This window comes from Stenella coeruleoalba, assembly GCF_951394435.1.
Source record: "Stenella coeruleoalba genome assembly, chromosome: 20".
Classification (NCBI taxonomy): Eukaryota; Metazoa; Chordata; class Mammalia; order Artiodactyla; family Delphinidae; genus Stenella; species Stenella coeruleoalba.
The window spans coordinates 19242277-19267939 of NC_137166.1; the positions used below are offsets into that span (position 1 = coordinate 19242277).

Consider the following 25663-nt stretch of genomic DNA (forward strand, 5'->3'; position numbering starts at 1 on the left):
GAATGTGATCAAGCCTTATCTAACTACCAATTCATAGGAAATACAAGGAACAGAGGTAAATGTTAAACATCCTAGGAATGTAGTGAGCAAAATCCAGATTGTAAGAAATTATTCAGGACATGACTAGTTTCTTCAAAAACAATAGAAAATACAAGAAAAATAATGGGAAGAACCTGTAGATCAAATAAGATTTAAGGTAAATATCAACCAGTTGCAATAGACCTTACATAGATCCTGATTCCAAAAATTAAAAAAAAAGAAAAAATGTATAGGACAGTGGGGAAATTAGAAAACTAATTGGATATTTGATAATATTAAGAAATTACTGTTAAGTATTTTTAGGTTTTATATGTGATTTTTAAAAAAGAGTTCCAGGGACTTCCCTGGTGGTGCAGTGGTTAAGAATCTGCCTGGCAATGCAGGGTCCACGGGATCGAGCTCTGGTGGGGGAAGATCCTACATGCCGCGGAGCTACTGAGCCTGTGCTCTGGAGCCCCTGCTCTGCAACAAGAGAAGTCACCTCAATGAAGAGTAGCCCCTGCTTGCCATAACTAGAGAAAGCCCACGTGCCGCAACGAAGACTCAACGCAGCCAAAAATAAGTTAATTAATTAAAAAGATTTACTGTTAAGCCATGGTAATTACAAAAGTCTGATATTGGTGCAGAAGTGGATAAACTGAACAATGGAACAGAACAGAAAACCCAGAAACAGACCCATATTTATAAAGTGACTTGGAATATAGCAGAGATAACACTACAAAATAGGTTCTGGGAAAACTGGCTATTAGCATAGAAAAATACAATTATATTATATCACATATCATATATAAAAATAAACTCCAAATAGATTAGATTTTTTTAAAATTTGGAATCCATTGTTTCCAGATATCAAACGAAACAGGTCATAGTTAATTAATTAATTAATTAATTTATTTTTTGGCTTCGTTGGGTCTTCATTGCTGCGCTCAGGCTTTCTCTAGTTGTGGGGAGTGGGGGCTACCCTTCATTGCGGTGCGCGGGCTTCTCATTGTGGTGGCTTCTCTTGTTGTGGAGCACGGGCTCTAGGTGTGTGGGATTCCGTAGTTGTGGCGCACAGGCTTAGCTGCTCCGCGGCATGTGGGATCTCCCCCTACCAGGGCTCGGGCCCGTGTCCCCTGCATGAGCAGGCGGATTCTTAACCACTGAGCCACCAGGGAAGCCCCTGGATAGATTAGACATAATGTGAAAAGCAAAGCTGCAGAATTTTTAGAAAAAAAATGCAGGACCCTATTACATCAGTGTAGGGGAAAACTTCATAAATAAGACACAAAAATCACACATCATAAGGAAAAATAAACTTGACTACCTTAAGATGAAAAATTTCTGCATGACAAAGGATAAATATTTATTAGAAATTTTTAGTACAGAGAAATATAACAAAGAAAACAAACATACAGAAAAGGTCTATAATTGTACCACCAAGATTATCCCTTTGGATATTAAAAAGAAAGTAATGCTTATTACACAGCCAGAAAATTCTAACAGTACAGAAAAGTACAGAATAAAAGTAAAAGCCTCTCTCCCCCAAGGTGACCACTGTGATTTTATATAGAAGAATTTTAGAATGCATATACCAGCACATTCATTTAACTGAAAAGTATCCATGTTTTGGGAATTCCCTGGCCATCCAGGGGTTAGGACTCTGCTCTCTCACTGCCCAGGGCCTGGGTTCAATCCCTCGTTGGGGAATGAAGATGTGCAAGCCACCTGGCGGAAGGATAGAAAGAAAGAAAGAAGGAAGGAAGGGAGGATGGAAGGGAGGAAAGAAAAGTATCCATGTTTTATTGGTAAGTAAAAAAAGCAACTTGCCAAATAGTATATATGCTCTATTCCTTAAAAAAATAAAAAAGGATACCTATGTATGTATGTTTGTATAAGCAACAGAAAAGGAGAGGGAAGAATATTCTTTTACTTTAGATACTTTTGTATCATTTGAATTGTCAGAATGAGCACAATTTTGTTATTCACATGTAATAAAAACAAGCTAACAAGCAAAAAAAAAAAAAAATCCTGCCACATATTATTCTAGCTGGAAAATGGAAGGGGTATGTGCCCCCCCAAATCAAATTGAATAAATTTTTAAAAAAGAAGGAAAAAAGAAAAGAAAGGTACACCAGTATGTCAAGCCAATGAAGCTTTTCTTAGATAACTTGTAAATTAGGGGAGCTCAAAGTATTAATAGTTTGGAAAAGAAAAACCTGAAATATCTACATCAATCTATCTATATGCACACCAAACCATTATCTTTGGGGGGGGATGGGGGATTTCCAAAAGAAGGACCGATTAATACCCTCTTTGCTCACTCATGTAGTGTTTGACTGTTACCAGCATGTATTAATTTTGATAAATTTTAAATAACAAATAATTTAAATAAAATAAAACCAAGTTATTGCATATCTCACAAATAAAAAGTACTAGAGGAAGAAAGGTAACTTTGTTACGGTTAGAGCGCAGGCTCTGGAATCAGAGTCCTGGGTTAATAAACTCTGGCTGCATTACTTACGGCTGTGCGGCTTCGGGCAAGAGTCTAAACCCAATTTTCCTCAACTGTAAAATAGGAACAGTAACAGCATCTGCTTCACAGGCTTGTTATGGGGATTAAATAATGCAGGGAAAGCATTTAACACAGGGCCTGCCATTACGATGCAGTGAATTTAGGAAGGCTAAAAGTTGAATCAGGAACGCTGATAATTTTCCCAACATTTCTACTCCTTAAAAACTTAGAAAGCAAGCTGTGTGAGTCAGACCCCAGGTCAGAGGTGGGGTCAGCAGTCATTCCGCCCGTTTTACCTCTAGGACGAAGTCAAGGCACTGATCTAAACGCCCCGAGAGATCAGCTGCTATTCCTTTTACATCAGACCCCTTTCTGAGTCTCAAAAGGAGGCTACGCATCCAGATGGATCAAATGAATCGCCAAGTTCTCGAGGTGAAGACTGGACGAAGAGAGGGGCTGATGAAGGAACATCCTTTCCCATTTCACCCCAACCAGGAAAAGCCCTCCTGGGTCGTTAGTTTCCAAAACTGCCAAAATTAACGCCCTTTGTGGCTCCTCAATAGCACCCCGACCTCAAAAGCCCTTCTCACCGCGCTTCCCTTCTCCCGCCAATGCCCGTCTTGGGGCTCATTTTCCTTCCACTAGTTCAGACTGTCCAGTTCTGTGTTCCTGGCCTCAGGGTCCGCGTAATCTTGTTTCTCCTTCTCCATTTTAGACTCGGCTTCTCTCCCTCAATTTCTCGCCCTCCGCCCCAGACTCCCCAGTTACTTCAGTTCCTTCACCTCTACTTCACTGTAACCCTTCCGCTTCAGTAACCCCTCCTCCGCCTCAGAGATCGCTCCTCCACCGCCGTTCCCCGCCATCTACCTCATATTCCTCTGCCTCCCCCTGTTTTCTCCCCTCAGCCTCTAACCCCAAGCTCCTGATCCAGGCCCTCCCGGCCTGGCCCTACCGGATTGCTCCAGGGTCAGCGCCCCCAAGCGGCGGATGCCCTCCTCGTCCAGCTCCCACTGCTCCGCCATTCCCGCCCACCTGCCCCACTCCGCCGCTCACCTGTCACCGCCCGCGAGGCCGCCCGGCGCGCTCCAAGCCCCGCCCCACGCTTCCAGGCCCCGCCCTGCCCCGCGCGCCGCCGCGCTTCCGGGGGCCGTTATTGCCCGGGTCACGCTCCTGCCCACCCGCCTCAGGACCCTAGACCATGGTATGGAGCCCGCCCTGGCGGGAGCCCCGAAACCGCTAAAACTGCGAATGGGTGAGATGTGGCGGAGGATTAGGGCTGTGGGGTTAGGAACCTGACTCTGGGACACGGGGTGGATATAGCCCCAGCTTTGAAGGGTTTGGGGGCTAGTTCTGAGGAGTCAGAAGAGAGTTGAAGTGTTATATAGCTCTGAGGGTGTGGGGGACGCCAGGTCTGAAGGGTGGGAGTGTGCTTCTGACGCGGTGGTCTCCATATCTCTAGTTCTTGGGAATGTTGTCTCTGAGGCAAGGCGGTGGGCGGGAGAGTGACCGTGGTGGGTGTGGGGGGAATCTGAAGGATTGGGTTGGAGGGCAGCTCTCTGAGGCATGATGGGAAGCTCCAGATATAAAACGTTGTCTCTGAGGAGTTGAGGTCCTGTCTTTTTTTTTTTTTTTTTTTAATTTTATTTATTTTTGGCTGTGTTGGGTGTTCGTTGCTGTGCGAGGGCTTTCTCTAGTTGCGGCAAGCGAGGGCCACTCTTCATCGCAGTGCGCGGGCCTCTCACTATCGCGGCCTCTCGTTGCGGAGCACAGGCTCCAGACGCGCAGGCTCAGTAGTTGTGGCTCACGGGCCTAGTTGCTCCGCGGCATGTGGGATCTTCCCAGACCAGAGCTCGAACCCGTGTCCCCTTCATCGGCAGGCGGATTCTTAACCACTGCACCACCAGGGAAGCCCGAGGTCCTGTCTTTAGAGCATGAGGCAGTTCTAGTTCTAGAAACTGATTTGAAAGGAGCTCCTCTGGGAGAGAGGGCTCAGCGTGGAAAAGAGAGATACCCTTTGGGATGGGGTCGGATGACTATGCTGGGGCTACCCCATTTCCTGCAGTCAATCTGGCAAGAAGCCTTTTGTCCTTCAAGTACTACAGGCCCCCAGGCTGTGACTGAGGGCTCTTCCCAGGCCGGGGTAGTTCTGCACTAACCAGCTCCTGAGCAGTCTTTGGGAAGAAAACTCTGGAAAGCATAACCACATCCTTAACCCCAACCCTCCCTCCAGCAGGCTTCTCTTGAGAGCCCACCTGTGGATGGGCCATGTACCTGTAAGAAGGAGGCAAACTCTGTGGCAAGACCTCTTGCCATACCCTATCTTTAAAGAGGAACTGAGACCAGAACTGTGGCTCACCTTCAAGGAGCAGGTTTTATTTGGCACCCAAAATATGCACACTTGGGACACTTTCACTGAGCTCTCAACCAGCCTGTCACCTTTAAGGAGAATAGAAAGCAAAATCAAGAGTCCTTGCATATTTATGCTTTCTGGTCTAGGTGGGGTCCTTAGTTACCCTCAGCTTGTCATGTTCAGCCTTACCTATGTTTAGAAAGGCCAGGACTTAAAAGCTTTGATTAGCTCACTAGATTGGCTTTTCCAGCTCTGCTTCTGTGAGTCGTGACACCATTACAGTTTGTAATCTTTCTCTTCATGTCCCTTTTAATTCTTCTAGCCTCAAACGAGCCATGTATAATTGTTTTTCTTTATATCTGAATATATCAACAAGGCTTGTTAGAAGAGAACCCCACCCCCTTCTTTATTGCATGCATTTATTTTCCTAACTCAGCTGTCAAAATAGGAGATGCAGATTTCTGTTGGAGAAGTGGGCTTTTCCTGCCTTGAGAAACCACCTCTTATTTTAACGTTTTTTCCCCTCACCAACATTTTAATACAAATTTTGAAACATTCAGAAATTTTGAAAGAATTTTACGGTGAAACTATATACCCACCACCTAGATTCTACAATGAACATTTTGCTGTAATTGTTTAATTACATATCCTCTATCCATCCTTCTATCAATTCATCTTAGCTTTTGATAAATTTTAAAATAAGTTACAAATATTGGTACATTGCACCCCAATCACTTCAGCATGCATAATGTTTACCTAGAATTTTTAACCTAAAACCATCAGTTATTTTTTTACCAGCAAAACAGGTTTATTTGGGAGCAGTAAAGAACTGCAACTCAGGACATGCAACCAGGGTGAACCACATGCAAGTCGGGTAAAGCAAAAGAGGAAACTCTTTTATAGGGAGAAGGGGAAGTTGGGAGGGGCTGTTATAAACAAAAAAATCCATTGGAGGAAACTGGGAGTTTGAAGTATAGTGACTTTTCATTGGCTGAGTTGTGCCAGGCAAGGAGAAAATCTTTCTTCCTCCTGCTGGCCAATAGTAAGGTAGTATCACCTCCTGCTGGAGCTTTGAGTTATGTCTCTTCCGTTGGATCTTTTATTGACCTTGAGTGGCATGTGTGTGAGAGCTCCCTCTTCTGGCCTCCTGACTCCATTTTAGTGAGGCTTCCCTTTATTTTCACAAATTCAGTATTGTTTTATGGTTCTTTTTTAGGTAAAATGTTACATACTATTTACAACTCTAAATTTTTTATAAGAGTAGTGCTCCTTGAGTGTTTTTTTTCTATTAATATAATTTATTATAACAATAGGCCACATGATCATCTCTAGTGACCAGAATATGGTTTGGTTTTTTTTTTACATCTTTATTGGAGTATAATTGCTTTACAGTGGTGTGTTAGTTTCTGCTTTACTTGAGTGTTTTTTTTTTTAAGGTCTGATACAGATTGTTTGTACGTTTGATGGCTTTCTGCTTTTTTATAGTGTTGATAAGTTAGGTCATCTTGAAGCAAAATGGACAATTTGTTTATGAATAGATAACCTTCAACTTTTAACAATGAACTGAGGAAGGTTAATGATCTTTGCTGCTTTGTATATATAAAAAGGAACCCACAGCATTCAGCCATCCTGCCATGGCCTTAATAATGTAATGTCTCTGCAGGTATGATTCCAAAAGAGCCCTGACATAGTCAGTGGGGAGGGGAGCACCTCATCATAACTCTTTCAAAAAGAGCTTTATTAAGATATAATTCACATACCTTTCAATTTACTATTTTAAAGTGTACTATTCAGTGGTTTTTAGTATGGTCACAGAGCTGTGCAGCCATCACCACAATCAATTTTAGAACATTTCCATCATCCCAAAGAGAAATTCCATACGTATTACTAGTCATTTTCCATTTCCCCTCCAACCTCCCCGGCCCTAGGCAACCACTAATCTATTCTCTCTCTCTCTAAATTTGCCTATTCTGCACATTACATATAGATGGAATAATATGTGGTCTTTAGCATCTGGCTTCTTTCACTTTGCATAATGTTTCAAGGTTTCGTCTATGTTCTAACATGTATCAGTACTTCATTCCTTTTTATTGACAAATAGCATTGCATTGTATGAATACATTACAGTTTGTTTACTAGTTCATCAGCTGATGGACATTTTGGTTGTTTCTACTTTTGGGCTATTATAAATAATTCTTCTATGAATGCCTGCAGATTTTGCTTGCAAATTTGCCTGCAAATTTTGTTTGGTCATAGGTTTTCATTCCTCTTGCACTTATCTCTGGAAGTGGATTTGCGAACCATGTAAGAACTCTGTGTTTAATGTTTTGAGGAACCACTGAACTGTTTTGCAGAGCAGCTGCACCATTTTACACTCCCATCAGCAGTGTATGAGATTTCTAATTTCTCCAGTCTTTGTCAACACTTGTTATTATCTTTTTTTTTTTTTTTTTTTTTTTGCGCTACGTGGGCCTCTCACTGTTGTGGCCTCTCCCGTTGTGGAGCACAGACTCTGGACGCGCAGGCTCAGCGGCATGGCTCACAGGCCTAGCCGCTCCGCGGCATGTGGGATCTTCCCGGACCGGGGCATGAACCCGTGTCCCCTGCATTGGCAGGCGGACTCTCAACCACTGTGCCACCAGGAAGGCCCATTATCTATTATTTTGATTCAGATCATCCTAGTGGGTGTTAAATGGTATCTCACTGTGAGTTTTGCTTTGCATTTCCCTAATGACTAATGAGGCTAACTATGTTTTCATATGCTATTGGCCATTTGTGAATCTTCTTTGAAGAAATGTCTATTTAGATTCTTAACCCACTTTTAAATTTGGTTATTTGTCTTTCTATTATTGAGTAGTAAATGTTCTTTTTACATAGTCTAAGTACAGATTCTTTATCAGATAGATGATTTGTTCCATTATATGTGTTGTCTTTTTGCTTTCTGATGATGTCTTTTGAAGCACAAATGTTTTTACTTTTGATGAAGTTTTATTTATTTATTGGTTTGTTTATTTATTTATTTCACTTTTGCTTTTTGTATCTTATCTAAGAAGGCATTGCATAATCCAAGGTCATGAAGATTTTGTTTTCTTTTAAGGGTTTTGTATCTTTACCTCTTATTTTTAGGTTTATGATACATTTGGTGTTAATTTTTTGTATGGTGTGGGGTAGGAATCCAACTTTTTTTTTTTTTTTTTTTGCATGTGGATGTCCAGTTGTCCCAGCACCATTTTTTGAAAAGGCTCTTCTTTACCCATTGTCTTTTCTTGGCTCTCTTGTCAAAATTAATTAACCATAAATGCAATGGTTTATTTCTGGACTCTTAATTCCATTTCAGTTATTCAAATGTCTGTCCTTGTGCAGTAGCACACCATCTTGATTACTGTAGTATGTTTTTGCTTTGTTTTTTTTGTTTGTTTTTGTAGTATGTTTTGAAAGTGTGAAGTGTGAATCCTCAAATTTCATTCTCCTTTTTCAAGATTGTTTTGATTATTCTGGGTCCCTTGTATTTCCATATGAATTTTAACATCAGCTTGTCAATTTTTGCAAAAGAAAAAAAAGCAGTTGGAATTTTCATAGGGATTGTGTTCAATTGTACAATAGATCAATTTGAAGAGTATTGCTACCATAACAGTATTGTCTTCTGAATTCTTAATTACTTTGTTCTTTTTGATACTATTGTGAATGGAATTGTTTTCTTAATTTCATTTTTGTGTTGTTCATTGCTAGTGTATAAAAATACAGTTGATTTTTTATATTGATCTGTACCCTTCAACCTTCTTGAACTCATTTCTAATAATTTAATAGTGAATTCCTCAGGATTTTCTTTATGCAAGATCACATCATCTACAAATAGAAATAATTTTACTTCTTCCTTTCCAATATGGATGCTTTTTATTTCCTTTTATTGCATAGATCTCTTTTCATTTTCCCTTTAGGAGGAGCCTGGTATGCCTCATGAGTCAGCAGAGGATTTGTTTCATTTCAATGTCGGGGGCTGGCATTTCTCAGTTCCCAGAAGCAAACTCGCTCAGTTCCCAGACTCCCTGTTATGGAAGGAGGCTTCAGCGTTGACCTCTTCGGAAAGCCAGAGGCTGTTCATTGACAGAGATGGTTCCACATTCAGGCATGTGCATTATTACCTCTACACCTCCAAACTCTCCTTCTCCAGTTGTGCAGAACTGAACTTGCTCTATGAGCAAGCACTGGCTTTGCAGCTGATGCCTTTGCTGCAGGTAAGATACTCTTGGCTTCCAGGAGTGGTGATCAGTAACATAGGCCTTACATCACTAAAATATTGTGTCCTTTTATATATTCGTTGCTGAGATGATCCTCTTAATGAGGAAGTGTGATGAGTTAGATAAGGTAATAAACGGTACACTAGAAATGCATGTTCTGAATAAAGGATTTCATCCTGACTGTGCCTTATCTATGCCAGCAGCCACCACAGACCCAGGATAGGACTTTCCACGGCCTGAAAGGGTGTTCTTGACTCTTGGAAATCCTAGCTTAAGCTTCTTCTTTCTTTTGTTGTTGAATTTTAAAAGGTGGAAACACTAGAAATTGTAGGATTTTCTACATACACTGTGTCTGAGATTTAAAATCTAAAAGACTTGTCAAGAACATTACTTCTCGGGACTTCCCTGGTGGCCCAGTGGTTAAGAATCCTCCTGCCAATGCAGGGGACATGGGTTCGATCCCTGTTCCGGGAAGATCCCACATGCCGCGGAGCAACTAAGCCTGTGCGCCACAACTGCTGAGCCTGCGCTCTAGAGCCCGAGAGCCACAACTACTGAGCCCATGTGCCTAGAGCCCGTGCTTCAGAACAAGAGAAGCCACCACAATGAGAAGCCTACTCGCCACAACTAGAGAAAGCCCGTGCGCAGCAACGAAGACTCAATGCAGCCAAAAAATAATTAATTAATTAATTTTTAAAAAAAGGACATCACTTCTCACTGTGCCTGTTAGGTACACAGTGTTCACTTACAGCAAAGTAAAACGTCCTCCAAACTGCAGAATCTTTCATTTGTCTTCACTTCTCTGTTTTCCAAGACTTCTTTTCTCGGTGTAAGAGCTTTAAATACTTTTACTTTTAAACCATCATAGTATCACTGAAGAACATTACCTTCTTTCCTAATTTTTCTCCAGACTACAGAAATCATTTCTGTGGTTTATCTTAATTAGTTTATTCTTAGTTTTTGAACAATGATATTTTTTTAACCTGGAAGAACTAAATATTATGGCTGGGAAGGACCATTGGCCATGCTCCAGTTAATCCTACTGTCTGGACAAGGTGTTGTTTATTCTGTCTTCACGAGCGCTGACTGACAAGCCACAGTGCAGCTCAGTGCACTACGAACTATGCCTCTCCAACACCTCAAAGAAGAGAATTGAGGTAGACCATGCATATCTGGGTCATATGGGAATGAGAACATTTCATAATGCATGTTTTTATGGACACTGTTTACAAAATCAGTGTTTTCTCTTAAAAGGTATTATACATTTGGAAATCAAAATCTTTAACATACTCCAGTGCAAGTTGTCGTATATTCTTTTCTTTTTATTTTTTTTAAAGTTACCTACCTGAAATAAAAATTTTTTCAACTATCCCAGGAACTGAGTACTAGAATTGCTTACAATTGGCTTCTAAATCACTTAAACAGCCCAGATTGTCAAGATGGCTGCTGATTTTTGGGGGGGGGGCGGTTGCACCACACGGCTTGTTTACCGACCAGGGATCGAACCTGGGCCCCTGGCAGTGGAAACGCGGAGTCCTTACCACTGGACTGCCAGGGAATTCCCAAGATTGCTAATGATTCTATACCAAAGCACCATTTTGTGGGGAAAAGGAGGGAGTCACTTGCAGAAAATCAAAGAGATCAAGGCAATTTTTTGAAGAACAATTTTAAAGAGCACAAGCCTATTATACAGTTTATCAGCCCTTTAATTCCTTTGATGTCCTTACTTCCCAAATTGAAACAAAATATATTTGGGAAGCAACTTCTAAATGGGAGGTAACAACTCAGAAGCCAATGAATTGGTCCAATTCCAAAGTTCCAAGTTGTGTGAGCAGTAGTATTTGAGGAATCATATGGATCTGCCTCCCTAAAACAGACCAAAAAACAAGTGCTTATGTTTTGGAAATCGTGCTCTAAATAAACATTTAGGCCGGCCCAGCTGAAGTGGTATTTATTCATTGAAGCAGGGTGTAAATATAGCTGGAGAATCAACAGCAATCTCAAGCAAATCAACAGCCTCACTCGTTTCCATCGCTTTCCCCACTCCTAAGGCCTGTCCACATACTCAGGTTCTTGCCTAAATGTACAAACATTTTGCTTGGAGAAAATGGAGTTTGCCAGTTCTCGTCTAAAGACCCTTCTCAGGCAGCCCACCTTAATGCATTCAGCCAGTATTTATTGAAAGCACTGTGGTTACCAGGCATTATTCCTATGGGCTTTAAGGAAAACATAGGATGATCCAATAAAAATATAATATAAACCACATATGTGAGCCACGTGTGTAATTTAAATTTTTCTAGTAGCCACATTAAAAAAAAACCAAGTGAAATTAATTTTAATAATATATTTTATTTAACCCAGTATATTTAAATACTGTCATTTCAATATGTAATGAATATTTTAAAATTAATATATTTTACATTCTTTTTATGTACTAAGTCTTCAAAATCTGATGTGTATTTTACACTTAAAGCACATCTCAGATTCAGACTATCACATTTCAAGTACTCAATAGCCATATATGGCTAATGGCTACCATATTGGACAGCACATATCTAAATTGTTCTAACCTGTTAGTGCTGCTCACTGTAGAGTCCTTCAGATTTAGCCCCTAGCAATAAAAATGGGACTTTGCCTCCCACTAACTAAAGTTCCCATGCACGCAACAGGAGGCATATCCTACACAGGATTATCTATAATATAGTAAACTTTGTTGGAAAGCCATATAGGAGCCAACAAGTAGAATGAGATGGGAAGCTTCTGGAGGACAGGTGCCTGAGCTCACACTGCTGCTCTGCTCTCTACCCTTCCTCATCCCCTCACATCCCTACCCTTTATCTCTCCCGTCCCCCAGCCCTGTCCACCTGCCCACCCCACCTCCCCCTGGCCTGTAGCTTTGGCCTTCAAAGGGCACGCTCAATACCTATTATTGTCTTGATTCTAAGTGTAACATTTATTGTGTATTGAGCACTAATCACAGGCCAAGCACTGGAGATATAGGCATAAACCATACAGCCATACAAGGTCAGATAGAGGTGTGTGCTATGAAGAATAGAGCAGTGTTTCCTGTGTAATAGTGAAGGAGGATGGCATTTCTGTATTCTAGAACTTCTTGGGGTTTCAGAATGTGTTTATATGATTTTCTTTTTGTATGTATAGTTTTTATTTATTCTGTCAGTCACTGCCCTCATAGTACTGGAATTTAGTTGAAAGAATAAAGCATTTACATCTAATCTGCTTGTTTTGTAATGTACTGATGTGTAGTATGTGGTAAGGAGATAGCAAGTGACTGAGGCCAGCTACTCCTTTAGAAAGAGTGGTCAGGGCTGGCCTCATTGACAAAGCAACATTTGAGCAGAAGACCGAATGAAAAAGGGACAAGTCATGCAGACGTCTGGGAAAGAGCTTTGAGGCATAAGGAACGACAAACACAAATGCCCTGAGGTTAAACGAGTGACTTGGGAGAGGCAGACTCAGCAGCCATTGTCAGGTGCAATGAGAAGTAAGGAGATGCCAGGACTTCCCTGGTGGTCTAGTGGTTAAGACTCCGCGCTTCCAGTGCAGGGGGTGTGGGTTCAACCCCTGGCCGGGGAACTAAGATTCCACATGCCATTCAGTGTGGGAAAAAAACAAAAAAAGTAGGGAGATGCCAGAAACAGATAAGGTCAGAGGAGGCTATGGACCAGATCTTGCAGAGTCTCACAGGTGACACTGAAGACCCAGGATCTATTCTAAATGTTATAGGTACCTCTCGGAGATGTTTAAAGAAAGAAGAAAAATTATCAAATTTAACATTTTAAAAGATCATTAGACCTTGGGTTAAGCAGTGTTTTCTCAGGTACAACATCAAAAGCACAAGCAACAAAGGAAAAAATAGATGAATTTTGAATTTCATCAAAATTTTAAAATTTTGTGCTTCAAAGGACACCATCAAGAAAGTAAAAAGACCACACACAGAATGGAACAAAATATTTGCAAATCACATATCTGATAAGGGACATGTATCCAGAATATATAAAGAACACTTACAACTAAACAACAGAAAGACAATCAAATATTAAAGTGAGCAAAGGATTTGAGTAGACATTTCTCCAAAGAAGATATACAAATGGGCAATAAGCACATGAAAAATGCTCAATATCATTAGCCATCAAAGAAATGCAAATCAAAACCATGATGAATTACCACTTCACATCCACTAGAATGCCTCTCATCAAAAAGACAGTAACCGGTGTTGGCAAAGATATGGAGAAACTGGAACCCTCATACATTGCTGATGGGAATGTAAATTTGTGCAACCTCTTTGGAAAACAGTCTGGCAGTTCCTCAAAAAGTTAAACATATCATTATGACCCAGCAGTTCCACTCCCACATATATACCCAAGAGAAATTAAAACCTACAGGATGTCCACACAAACACTTGTAGACAAATGTTCATAGCAGCATTATTCATAATAGCCAAAAAGTGGAAACAACCTGTATGTTCATCAGCTGATAAATGGACAAACAAAATGATATATCCATACAATGGATTATTATTTGTCAATAAAAAGGAATGAAGTACTGATACACGTAACAACAAAGATGAACTTTGAAATGTTATGCTAAGTGAAAGAAGTCAGACACAAAAGACCATATACTGTATGATTCCATTTATATAAAATGTGCAGAATACACAAAGTTAATAGGGACAGAAAGTAGATTAGTGGTTGCCTAAGGCCAAGGTATGGGGTGAGAAGGATAGGGTGAGCAAAAATAGGCAATGGACTGTAAATGGGTACAGGGTTTCTTTTTGTCATGTTAAAATAGATTGTGATGATGGTTGCACAACTCTGTAAACATACTTAAAATCATTGAATTGTATAAGTGAGTAAATTTTATCATTTATATATAATATAAAACTTATTCACATTAGATATAATATGAAATATATTTCAATAGAGCTATAAAAACATCATTAACTTCTGGCTTGACATTAGACCTGGAGTCAGCAAACTATTTACATCCCATGGACCAAATCCAGCCTACTACCTTTTTTGTACAACCTGTGAGCTAAGAATTGCTTTTACAGTTTTAGATGGTTGAAAAAAATCAAAAGAAAAATATTTTGTGGCACATAAAAATTATATGAAATTCAAATTTCAGTGTTCATTAACAAACTTTTACTGGAACACACCAAGCTTATTTGTTTATATATTGTCTATAGCTGTTCTCAAGCCACAATACAGAGTTGAATAGTTGCAACAGGGACTATATTCTCAAAGCCTAAAATATTTACTATCTGGCCTTTTACAGAAAAAATTTTGTTGACCCCTGGCCTAGACTCTACTGGGGCAAGGGAGGAGCAGGAAGACAAGTTAGGAGGCTCCTGAAGCATTCAAATGAAAGATAGTGATGGTTTGGCCTAAGGTGGTAATGGTAGATTTAGAAGTGTTCAAATTCTGGATATGTCTTGATGACAGAACTGATAGGGTTTGCTGATGAATTGGAGGTAGAGTGAGAGAGAATGGATAACTCCTCTGTTTGTATCCTGGGCAATCAGGTGAAAGATGTATTCTGAGGTGCAGGCTCAGAGGGAAAAATGAGGAGTTTGGATTTGAATGTATTAAGTTTGAGAGGCAAGAAAATGGTGTTTGTTAAACATCCAAGTGGTGATGGGAAGGAGGCAGCCAGATGTATAGGTGTGGAATTCATGGAAGCAGTCAGGTCTAGAGACATAAATTTGGAGTCATCAAAGTTGGTATGTAAATCCATGAGCCTGGATGCTTAGGAATGTCATATCTTGTTCACAGGGGAGATATAAACTAGTCATTACAGGTCTGTACATTAATGTCACAGTACTTCCTAGGACCGTCTGTGTAATTTGGGAAGTCCCCTTTGTGTAAATGTAAGCTGCTCCAAGCCTCTCATGCTATCAGCTTGGTTGGGAGTCATAGCGGCTACTGCAGAGTGTGAAATTTTTCTTCAGGGTAACTCACAAGGGTTCAAGGTTCATGGCAGACTGTTGATTCCCTTTCACTTGCCCCCTTGAAGTCCACTGAGGACTTAGTACGTTGACAGTATATGCTGCTTGCGTTTCCTTTTTCATTGCCTTCTGAGGACTTCTAAGTTTGGAAACTTAAATCGTTCCACCTGTGAGTGTTCGGCTACCAGCAAGCAACCCAAAAACGCCTGCATTCCTTGTGCTCAAGGGAGCCAGAGAGTTTTTATGTTGATCACACAAATGATGCTTTTAAGAAAACAGACCACTGACGAGTCTCACATTTCCTATTACTCATGATGTGAAGACAGATTACCACTGTGATCTTGTAAAGGAAGATTATGTAAACAGCAGATATTTATCCCAACAGTGTAGCTCATCTGTGGATATGGGTAAGTGGACAGCTCAAGTGTAAATGCCTTGACATGGCATCAGGGCTCCTCACAGGACAGCCCATCTGCTTGTCCTGACTCATATCCCAACACATATACATACCTACATGCATGCATGGGCACATACGCATGCACATATGTGCGCGCGCACACACACACACACACACACACCCCTCAGTGTTCAGGCATGTCACTGAGCACCCTAAATGCTTTCTCTCCACACCTTTTCACTTGCTGTTCCCTCTTTCTAGAATGCTTCCCCTTCAAGATTTAGCCTAAATGAGGCCCACTGGAAGACTAGCCTGACATTTCCAGGTAGAGTTTTGCCTCTCTGCTCTCAGATCAGTGCTAATTCTGTTGAGACCATGTATTCATAATGTCTTTCTCCCTCACTAGCTTGTATTCTTTTCATGTTCACATTCCCAGCATCTCAGTACTGGGCCTGTAACAGGTGTTTAATAAATATCTTCTGAGAGAACATTGAATGATATACCCAAGATGACCTGTGAAGGCTGAATCTACTTCAGGGTGAGGGGGCTGGAGCTGGCAGTGGAGGGGCAGGTTTGAGACGATGATACGTGTGTCTTATTTGGCTTGTTTGGCTGATAGCAGCTGTTCTGAATATCCTTTTGTTCTACCGGCCTTGCTTCCTTTGAGCTTCCAAGTGGTGCTGGCCCTCCTTGTCTTTACAAAGCAGTTGGAGATTTGCAATCTCCCCCAAGCTCTCTTACCATCACATTCCTTCCAACAGTCCACATCAGAGCATAAGGCATCTCTGAGCACTGCTGCTGCTTTGGAAAACCTCCGTTAAGTCCCAAGGCTCTGCCAGTAGGGCATTTGTCAGCCATCTTTTGGCAACCACATACACACACACACACACACACACACACACACACACACACTTGCCCCTGTGCCATCAGTCTTATGTTCCATCTGATTGACATATTTTTTCACTATTATCTAGGCCGAAAGCAATATCAGTTATCCTTGTGCTAGCAAGTAGCCATTTGAATTCAGGTCTGTATTTCCCTAAAGAAATCCTCCCTGTAATAACTTTCTGGGCCATAACATATAAAGAGTAAAAGTACTAGAAGTAATATTCAGGCAGAAAAAAAGGGAATTGAAGTCCACAGAAGACCAGCCACATGCTCTGTGGCAACTTCAGTCAGCAAAGCCAAAGGACAGCTGGAAGCATGGGCTCTCTGAAGTGCTCTTCACTCATTCATTCATTCATTCCACAAAAATATATTGAGATCCCACAGACACTATTGTGGGTGCTGCAAATACAGCAGAGAACAAAACAGGCAGGGTCCTCCTGGCCTTGGAGATTATATCTATTAGGGGAGACTGGCAGACAGTAAATAAATAAGTAGGTGTTATTGAGACCAACAAGGCATGTTGAAGGGGTTAAGGGATGCTTCCCATGGATTCTTACAGCACCCAAATGGCTTCCCATGAGAAGAAGCCCTTGTATTTCTAGAAATCAGAGCAAGGATTGGCTGAGAAAGTTTAGAAAAAAACCTAGTTGAGGCTCCTGGGCCTAATGCTTCCAGCATGTCTTGAGTGGCAGGAATTGCAATCTTTGTAGATTTACTTGTTTGTGTGTTTTTGTTTTTTTTTTTTTCCTTTTCAAGATTTGTCAAGCACACCTTTTTGGGGGGAAAATGGTACTGCTTACACTTTACATTAGTGGAAGTAGCAGGAAATGGAGATTTCATTTCTATAAATTGGATCATTCTTCCCTCAACTAGCACATCTCTCAAGCTAGTTGGACTCTCATTACTGACCCGCCCCAAAGGACACACCTGGGTACCAAAGAGCACCTCCAAATAGTGCATCTAGGTCCATCCTCAAACAGGTTGTTCTCCCAGGTAGGGATTTCCCTCCCCCAACATGTCGCCTCCCCAGTGGCTGATTTAGAGTTGTTCAAGGGCACCACTGTTTCTTCCACTGAGAATCTCGGGATTTGAATCTGCAGATAAAGTAAATGGCAGGTTCAGGTTCCAGTGATTCGGTTAGCTTAGGATAGGCTTGGAATGATATGCTGTCTCTTGCAAGCTCTCCCTAGTTTCACTTCCTTTTCATGCTACTTCACCCAATGTCTTTCAATCCATTACCGATCAGACCCAAGCTGAGCCCTTTCTTCCTGTCATCCTGTCTCCATCTCCTTCATCCCTGTCTTTCACCCCATTAGATCTTCCCTCTGGACTCCAGCTCCCAAGTTGGAATTGCTGCCTCCACTGTCCTCTGAACTCTCTGGTCTCTGCGCATTGTAATCCTGAGCTGGCTTTTCCTGTGGTTTTGGATTCTCACCATCTTTCTCAGTTTTTATGAGTGCAGTCTGCTTCTCTGCCAGCTCCTTTTGGCTCCCCCATGTCTCATTTTGCTTTTCATTCCAGAGGACTCAGCCCTCCAGCCCTCCATTTTTATGCATTCTTTCATTCAACACAGCGGTTCTGAGCACTTACTACATACTAGGCTCTAGACTAGAAGCTGGGGTTGCATCAATCCAGTCCTTTTTCCAGGAGCCTCGGTAGAGGGGGACGGACAGGGCTGAAACCAAGCCAGAGGCTGAGATAGAAAAGTTTGCAGGGGTCTGTGGGAACAGAGGGGGAGGATGAACCACTCTGGCTGAGGGAGGCTCCAGGCTTTTCAGGCAGGGAAGGGAGGAGAGAGGTATTTTGGGAAGAGGGAACAGCATACATAAAGTTGAGGAGGTATCACTGAACATGGTGTGTCTTTGGAGTTTTATGCAGTTAATGTCACAGATGATGGGGTGGAGACAGAAAGAATGGTGGCAGGTGAAGCTGGAAAGGTAGTTTGAGATTTGACCACTAAAAGGAAGGAAACTAACATAATATTTCCTTTAATCCTTACAACATCTTCCAGATTTTACTGTCTCCACTTTGCATGTGAGGAGCCTGAGGCTTGCAGAGGTTAAGTGACAAATGGGAGGCAGCTGGTTAAGAAAAGTGGTTAAGAGCACAGGCTCTAGCATCCTGAGTTCCAGTCCTAGCATCTCCACTTACTTGGGGCACTGAGTACTCTTTCTTTTCCTGGATCTTGTTTCCTATTTGCTAAAAGAGAGTGATAGTACTAGAGCCTACTTTGTGAGTGGGGGGACGTTATGAGGATTCAGTTTAAAAGTGCCTGAGCAGTAAATGTTAGCTCTTAAGTGTCAGAGTCAAGACTGAAACCCCAGTCTGTCTGAGTTCAAGGCCCTTGTATTGCTCGTGTATACCCTGCTCCTGGTTCTTGATTGTGAAGGAGCTTACGTGCACTGCTAAAGAGAATTTGGACTTGATCCCATAGGTAATGGGGAGCACTGAAGATTTTTAGGATGGGGAGTGGTTTGGACTCATTTTCCTGTTTGAAAAATCACTGAGTGGAGAGGGCCTGGGGACAAGGAGACCAGGACTGGGGGAAGGGAGAGGAGAGAAGGGGTGGTGCCAAGAGCAGAAGATGGAGTCCTAGGACTTGCTGGCTGACTGGGTGGAGATAGTGTGAATATCATTCAAATCACAGTCCCTGCTTTGAATCCTTCAATGGCTTCTCTTAACCAGGGTATAGACTCCTCATCCCAGCTGACAGCTCTTCACTCTCTGGCTCTTATTTACTGCTCTGAATTCACCTCACACACTCCCTCAACCTCCATACACCTTAAACAAAGCCACATTCAAGGCAGAGAAGCAGGTGGCTGAGCATATATCCCTACCTACTGTCCCCCTGACCCTGTCCTGTCCCTTCTGTGCACAGTCACCATTTTCCTTTCTTTGCCTCACAGCACAAATACTGCCAGGCTATTATCCCTCACCTTAACTCAATAATCCTGCCCACCCACTGATACAGAATCTGTTCCAGCCTCTCAGTAACCTTGCTGGCACCTCATTTTTATTCCTCTTTGCCCAAGACCAACTACTCCCTCATACGGAAATCAACCCCTCACTGATTTTCCTCCTGAGAACGGCTACAGTTTGACATAGAAGCTAAAGTCGTGTGCAGTCTTGAGCAAAGAGAGACAAGAAAGCTTGGGTCCCCTTCCAATGCTGTCGAAAGAAATCCCAAAGTTCCTGGAGGTCCTGAAACTTCATAACTGATGCTGCCTCTTATCTCAGTATATGTAAACTGTGGGATCCAGGCACAGTATCTGACTGGCCCTAGTGTTGTACAAGTATTTCTCGAATGAATGAATGACAGACTCACTTCTGCTGTTTCACGCGTGCACTGTTCTCCTCCATTGTCAGTGCCAACAGGAAAGCACTCCACATGACCCTGCCATTGTCCAGTCCTTCCACAAATCCATCAGCCCCCCAAAGTGGGGAAGATTACCCGCTCCGGTCCTCTCCTTTTACAGACCTTAAGCAGTTATGAGGGTGCATTTTATAGCCATGGCCACCAGAGGGCTCTTCTCAAAGCTCAGGATTCCCTTGAGCAGCTTCACAAGAGCTTCACCTGTGTAGCTAAGCAGGTTCTTTTATTAGTTTCATACTGCATCTGAGGTGTTCTGTCCATTCTGAGGCTCTTAGAGAAAGAACTGGTCATGTGGTGCCTTTAGAGGACTACTTTTCCAGCTATTTCCAAAAATTTCTTGGGAAAATACTATTTTCTTCTAAGGAAGGGACAGAAAAAATGGGCTTGATGTTATGGTAATCTGCGCCCTGTGCAGGACTTTTTAGGGAGGGTAGGTCCCTGAATGTGGGCAGCATGAAGACTCTACTCTGGGCTTCAGCCCAACCTAGCTGGAGTGCTCCATTCCAGCCTCAGCCCACCCCTGGTCACCTGCTCCTTCAAGTGGAGAAGCTGGACTTGGAAGACTGCTTGGGCAACTCACAAATCCTTTGACTGCAACTGTTTCATCAGCAAAGTGGGAATGCAAACACCACATCTATCTCACAGAGCTGTGTCAGGGTAAATGAGCAAATGTAGGTAAAAGTGCTTTGAAAAGTGTGATGCTCAGTGCCACCTCCATTTCCCTACTTAAATAAATCACATTCCAGGATTAGGATGAGCACAAACAATAAGCAGATCACAATTATAACAGGTCAAAAGGGTTTCTGAACTCTTGAGGAGAACTGATAGCAGAAAATCTCAAGTTTTTAATTATTAAATATAAATTACTCTTAAGATTGCATAAGATAAATTTCTATCAATCAAAATTATAATCCAGAAAAAATTGTTTCAAAATCAGAAAAGAAATAGTCATTGATATTTTGAATATCAGCATATCATCTTATAGATGTACATTTTTACATTTTTGTAAGTGACTATTTCAAAACATTTTACCAAAGTAAGTCACAAACTATTTTTCCTGGTATTTTACCCTAGAATTGGTAGATAGTTACTTGGTTTAAAATTTTCAAAGCAATAATCTTCTTTATCTCACAGACTCTAGATAATCTGAAGGAAGGGAAATACCATCTACGTGTGAGGCCTGCAGACATACCTGTTGCTGAGAGAGCATCTTTGAACTACTGGCGAACATGGAAGTGTATCAGCAAACCCTCAGAATTTCCTATAAAAAGCCCAGCCTTCACAGGTATAACCACAGGCTGACCTTTTCTGAAGCCCAGACCAGCTTCCCTTCTCACTCTAACGGAAGTGGCTTCAATCCAGAGAGTGCCCTGATTTCTGAACTAGTTCTGGATGATTCCTCTACCTTCCTGTCATCTCCTTTGAGCTTGTACCTGCCACATGCCCTCTCCATGACTTCTTACTCACTGGAACTAAACATCCTTCTCCATGTTCATTCCCCTGCATGCTGGTTTCACTTGGGCAAGGCTGGGCTGCATTCCACCCCGTCCTATTGGTCAGGGCACTCCACCATACTTTCAAGTCACCTCTAACCACCACACAAGGAATGTCTCCAAATGATCACTGTCTGGTGGGTGCCTTGCAGCATAGATACACGTACCTGGGACACCAGAATAGCCATTCATGATTATTGATGGGTTTTGAGCTTTCGGGAGAGTCAAAAGGATCTATTTTATCTCTAGGTCATCTATTTTATCTGTGGTTGGTTAGATCAATTCAAAAAAAACAAATAGGTAACCAGTGTGAATTTAATGACTGAGTATATAAGCCAAAATTTCACATGTCCCACTGCCCTTCACTGCAGAAAAACTAGATTTCCATGCCCTGCTCCCCACCACACTTCTGCCAAACCTAGGGTTACATCTGAAAAGAGTGAGTGAGAAGAAGGAGGTATCTGGCAGGGACCATCTCTGGGGTGATCTCTTCAGCTTCCTCTGGGGCCCCTGGGTCAGTGAGAGCCCTGCCCACTTCTGAGAGCCCTGGCCTCTGGGAGGTGGTGACACCCCTCCGCATGTTCTCCTCCAGGCCTACATGATAAGGCACCTTTGGGACTTATGGATACACCACTGTTAGACACAGAAGAGGACGTGCACTACTGCTTCCTGCCCCTAGACCTAGTGGCCAAGTATCCAAGCCTGGTAACTGAAGACAATCTGCTATGGCTGGCTAAGACCGTGGCCCTCATCGAGTGCGAGTGCAGCGAGTTCCGCTTCATTGGTGATTGCTCTATCTGGGGGGTTGGGGGAGGGAGAGTGGGGGGAGGGGGGTGGGGGTGGCAGCAGGCTGATAGGACCCATCCACCCCTCCTAACCCCACACCACTTGGAGGCCCAGCTTGGGGCTTAGGGCCTCAGGAGCTTCCCTGGGCAGAGCTAGTGGAAGCGTGACAGAGCCTTCCTGGAAGCAAATGGATTCCCAGCATTAGACTCCCACTAGCCTCAGGGCTATTTTATTCCCTGTTCATTTTGGAATGGCCTGGGTGTAAAGGGGCACTGGAAACTAGCTGCAGTGGTGTCACGGGCCACAGGAGTTGGTGTAAAGGGCAAGACCCTGAGCTGGACTCCAAACTACTTACCTCTCTGCCTTTATGTATCCAACTGGGCTCTAGACCTCAGTTCCTCTCACCATAAAATGAGGGAATAGGGTTGTTTCAAAGGATGGTCCCTTCCTCCTCTCACTTCCACTAAACTCAGGATAAAAGGGAAGAAGGGTGGATGGTGAAATGTTCCCCAGAATCATTGTAGAATTGTCCACCTGAGCTAGTGGCCTAAGGAGGGATGAGATCTTCAAGCCTGGACAGAAGAGAGCCTCCCTCTTCCACCAGGACAGGTTCTGGTGGGGTGTGAACTGAACTGATTCCAAGATGCTGCTGCTGCCTGTATGAATAGGGCAGGAAATACCGAAATTGTACTAGGGACCAAATGCCTGGAACCCCAGCCTTTCATAGTCACAGTCACCTGGAATGTTGTCTATAATGTGCTTCTGAATCTTCAAGTTGATTCACACAGGACAGTAGCATTGGCTCCATCTCTGCCTCCCACACTGCAGTCCAGGCAGGGAAAAACTGCAAGAGCCACCTGCCAACCCAGGCTCAGCCAGGGCCTTCCTCTCTAAGTGGCAAGACAACTCCCTCTTTTGGAATGACCTGCTCTTGGGTCAAGACTCACAGGGTAAGTCTCAGGGCCAGTGTGTGCTCACCAGGAAGACCTGGCTTGGGAGCCCCAGGCCAGCCAATGGGAAGCCACACCCACGGACTCAGACACAGGAAAACAGAGTAATTTGGGGTTTTTCACCTTGAAAACCACAGACTGAAAGCTAATCTAACCAGGTATGTTTAGAAATTGTTTTGGAACAAGGAGCCCCTAGGATAAGTTGTAGCACCAAAAACCTGCCAAAACCTGGACCTGCAATTAGATCAGAAATAACCTTGTTAACCCATTTTGTTTCCTTTTGTTTTTCAAGTGAATTTTCTCCGCTCACAGAAGATTTTACTACCAGATAATTTCTCCAACATAGATGTGTTAGAAGCAGAAGTGGAAATTCTGGAAATCCCTGAGCTCAGTGAAGCTGTGAGGTTGTACCGAATGAACATGGGTATGTCACCAGGGGAACCTTGGCCTCCCCTTGACATCCTGGGGCAGTCTGGGCTTTAGCCAGAAAAGCCAAAAACAAACATCTTCCCTCCCACAACCACTCTGGGCTTTGGGTGGTAGTGAGAGAAGCGGGTGTTCTGGCTGACTTAGAATCTGAAAAGACAAATTTCAGTCTGAAACCCAGTGTGCCCTCTGTCTGCTCAGTCTTGCCACTGACCTGTAGGTAGCTCAGCCCAGCCTGGGTGGGGAAACTGGGCCAGAGTGTCCAGGGGAGGGAAGTTGGGCCTGAGGCCGGGCTTCCCAAGGTCAGGGGAGGTCTGCCCTCCTTGTGGATGTGTCAAGCAACTGGGAACTTGTAACTAACCCCTACCTGCCACTCCCATCCTTCCTCTTCCAGGCATAGCTGGAGGGCGTGGGAAATTCCCCATAGGACTTCAGTTATCCCCCACACACCCCAGTTCCTTTCTCCCCCCTACTTCAAATCCCTGGCTGCTGTGCCTGTTTCTGCCTGCTCCTGACACTTCCTGACCCTGGTCCAGGCCTTCAAGTTCCCGGCCCAACCTCATTCCAATTTGCTCCTCATATTTTTTATTTGCCTTTCACCATCCCATTTCCCAAATCCTGCATGTCTATGGACGCTACTGTGCATGTTGCAGGAGCTAGCTACCTTAGTGTGGCCTCAGCTGGCATTCTGAGAATATATAGAACTGTCTTGCACATGTGAAGTTTGGCCTGCATGTCACCAGATACTTATTCCATGGGAATCAGACTTTCCCTAGTTTTAGGCCAGCTCTCCCAGACTCCTCCCCAGGCAAGTGGAGTCCTATCCTATTTGGGGGTAGTGGCATCCTGCTGCAGGTCTCAGGAGCCTGTCTTGGGATCTTACAACCCACTTCAAAGGGTGTAAGTTCAAACCTCTCCCCCAAAGACTTCTGTTCCTTCAGAGAACATGGGTCAGAGAGATGAGTAGACCGGTGCATGCTGCACAAGAGCTATGTTAAGTTGGAAGGGAAGCATGCCTGTGGACAGGCTCTGTAAGCCATAAAACAGCCCCCAAACACAAAGCATGTTTTTTGTCTTTTATAAAGCACCATAACTAAGGGAAACAGCTCTTGTAGCCTTGGAGGTAGAGGCGCTCTCAAATCTCAGCTCTGCCCCACCTAGCTTTGGTATTTGGGGCAAGGTTCTTAACTGGCCTCTCAGGACACAGTTTCCTCATCTATGATAAGAGGAGAGTACTACCCCTCTTGTAGGATTGGAGATGACCCATGAAAATCACCTGGCAGCTTGCCACTGGCCCACTGTTGCCACTGGAACAGGGTCCTGTAGACTGTGCATTGTGCCCACTGCAGGAGAACAAGGTTTCACCCATAAGCCCGCAATTCAAATATCCAACCTGAAAGTAACACTACACAGTGTGTCTCCGGGGAAAATTCTGCCCAAGAGTGATAGGGACTGTGAATCCAGGAAACCTGTAATGCACATTAGGTTCAATGCTGTGGTTGTCATTCTTTACCCATGGATAATTAGAGCAGAGTTTGGAACTAAGGGAAATTCCTGCAGAGGCTGGGGCCAGATGGCTGTTATTCTGAAATTCAAATGTTAGTGATAACAGCTAATTAATCTACCCCCCATACCCACTCCGCCTCTCAACAAATAGTTTTGACCTCTAAACCTGACTGAATATAAGAAAAACTATACTGATTTCGAGCGGATCCATATTTGGCTGTGCAAGGAAATAAGCTCCCTCAAAGTCTCTTTAGTTACTGATTTAAGGCAGCAGTAGGAAGCAAGACCCAAAGCTTCCAGTACAGTTATGACCATGAGGGATCTAGGAGTCACCCCTTTCTCTCTGGCACAGGTGGCTGTTCCCGGACCTCCTGTCCTCCTCCAAGCCCTGGGAAGGGGGGCCGTGCAGCAGGCCTAGAGTCTGTGAAGCCACTGTACATGATGACCCTGGGTCTGCTTGTCAAGTACCCAGACTCCGCACTAGGACAGCTCCGCATCGAGAGCACTCTGGATGGAAGTAGACTGTACATCACTGGGAACGGGGTCCTCTTCCAGCACGTTAAGTAAGGCCCTCCTCAGAGCACAGCTTGGTCCCACTCAGGCTGAGCTTTACCTTTCTTGAGGAACCAACCTGGGGCCCTGCCCATGAGCCAGAGGTTGTGTCCTTGGGGACAAAATGATCATTTTAGCCACTCCCACTACCCACACCAGCACCACCAAATTTGGGCCTCGGAGGAGAGGCCTGGTGCCAAGGTATA

At 43.3% G+C, this 25663-nt stretch overlaps 2 protein-coding genes across 2 annotated transcripts in view; one reads left to right on the top strand and one right to left on the bottom strand.

Annotated features, from left to right (window-relative positions):
* Positions 1-3555, bottom strand: part of LOC307179120 (leucine-rich repeat-containing protein 36-like) — a gene marked incomplete at its 5' end in the record, with an annotated part of 35805 nt that extends 32250 nt beyond the window's left edge. Inside the window, one exon of the mRNA XM_079907894.1 lies at positions 3486-3555. Coding sequence (XP_079764020.1) covers positions 3486-3555 — 70 coding nt within the window. The remainder of the gene's footprint in view (positions 1-3485) is intronic.
* Positions 3556-3684: 129 nt separating this feature from the next.
* The window catches only part of KCTD19 (potassium channel tetramerization domain containing 19), a 32042-nt gene continuing 10063 nt past the window's right edge, over positions 3685-25663 (top strand). Inside the window, exons 1-6 of the mRNA XM_079906464.1 lie at positions 3685-3734; positions 8822-9118; positions 20879-21029; positions 21830-22021; positions 23266-23397; positions 25258-25468. Of these exons, the coding sequence (XP_079762590.1) occupies positions 3732-3734; positions 8822-9118; positions 20879-21029; positions 21830-22021; positions 23266-23397; positions 25258-25468 (986 nt within the window). The 5' untranslated portion in view covers positions 3685-3731. The remainder of the gene's footprint in view (positions 3735-8821; positions 9119-20878; positions 21030-21829; positions 22022-23265; positions 23398-25257; positions 25469-25663) is intronic.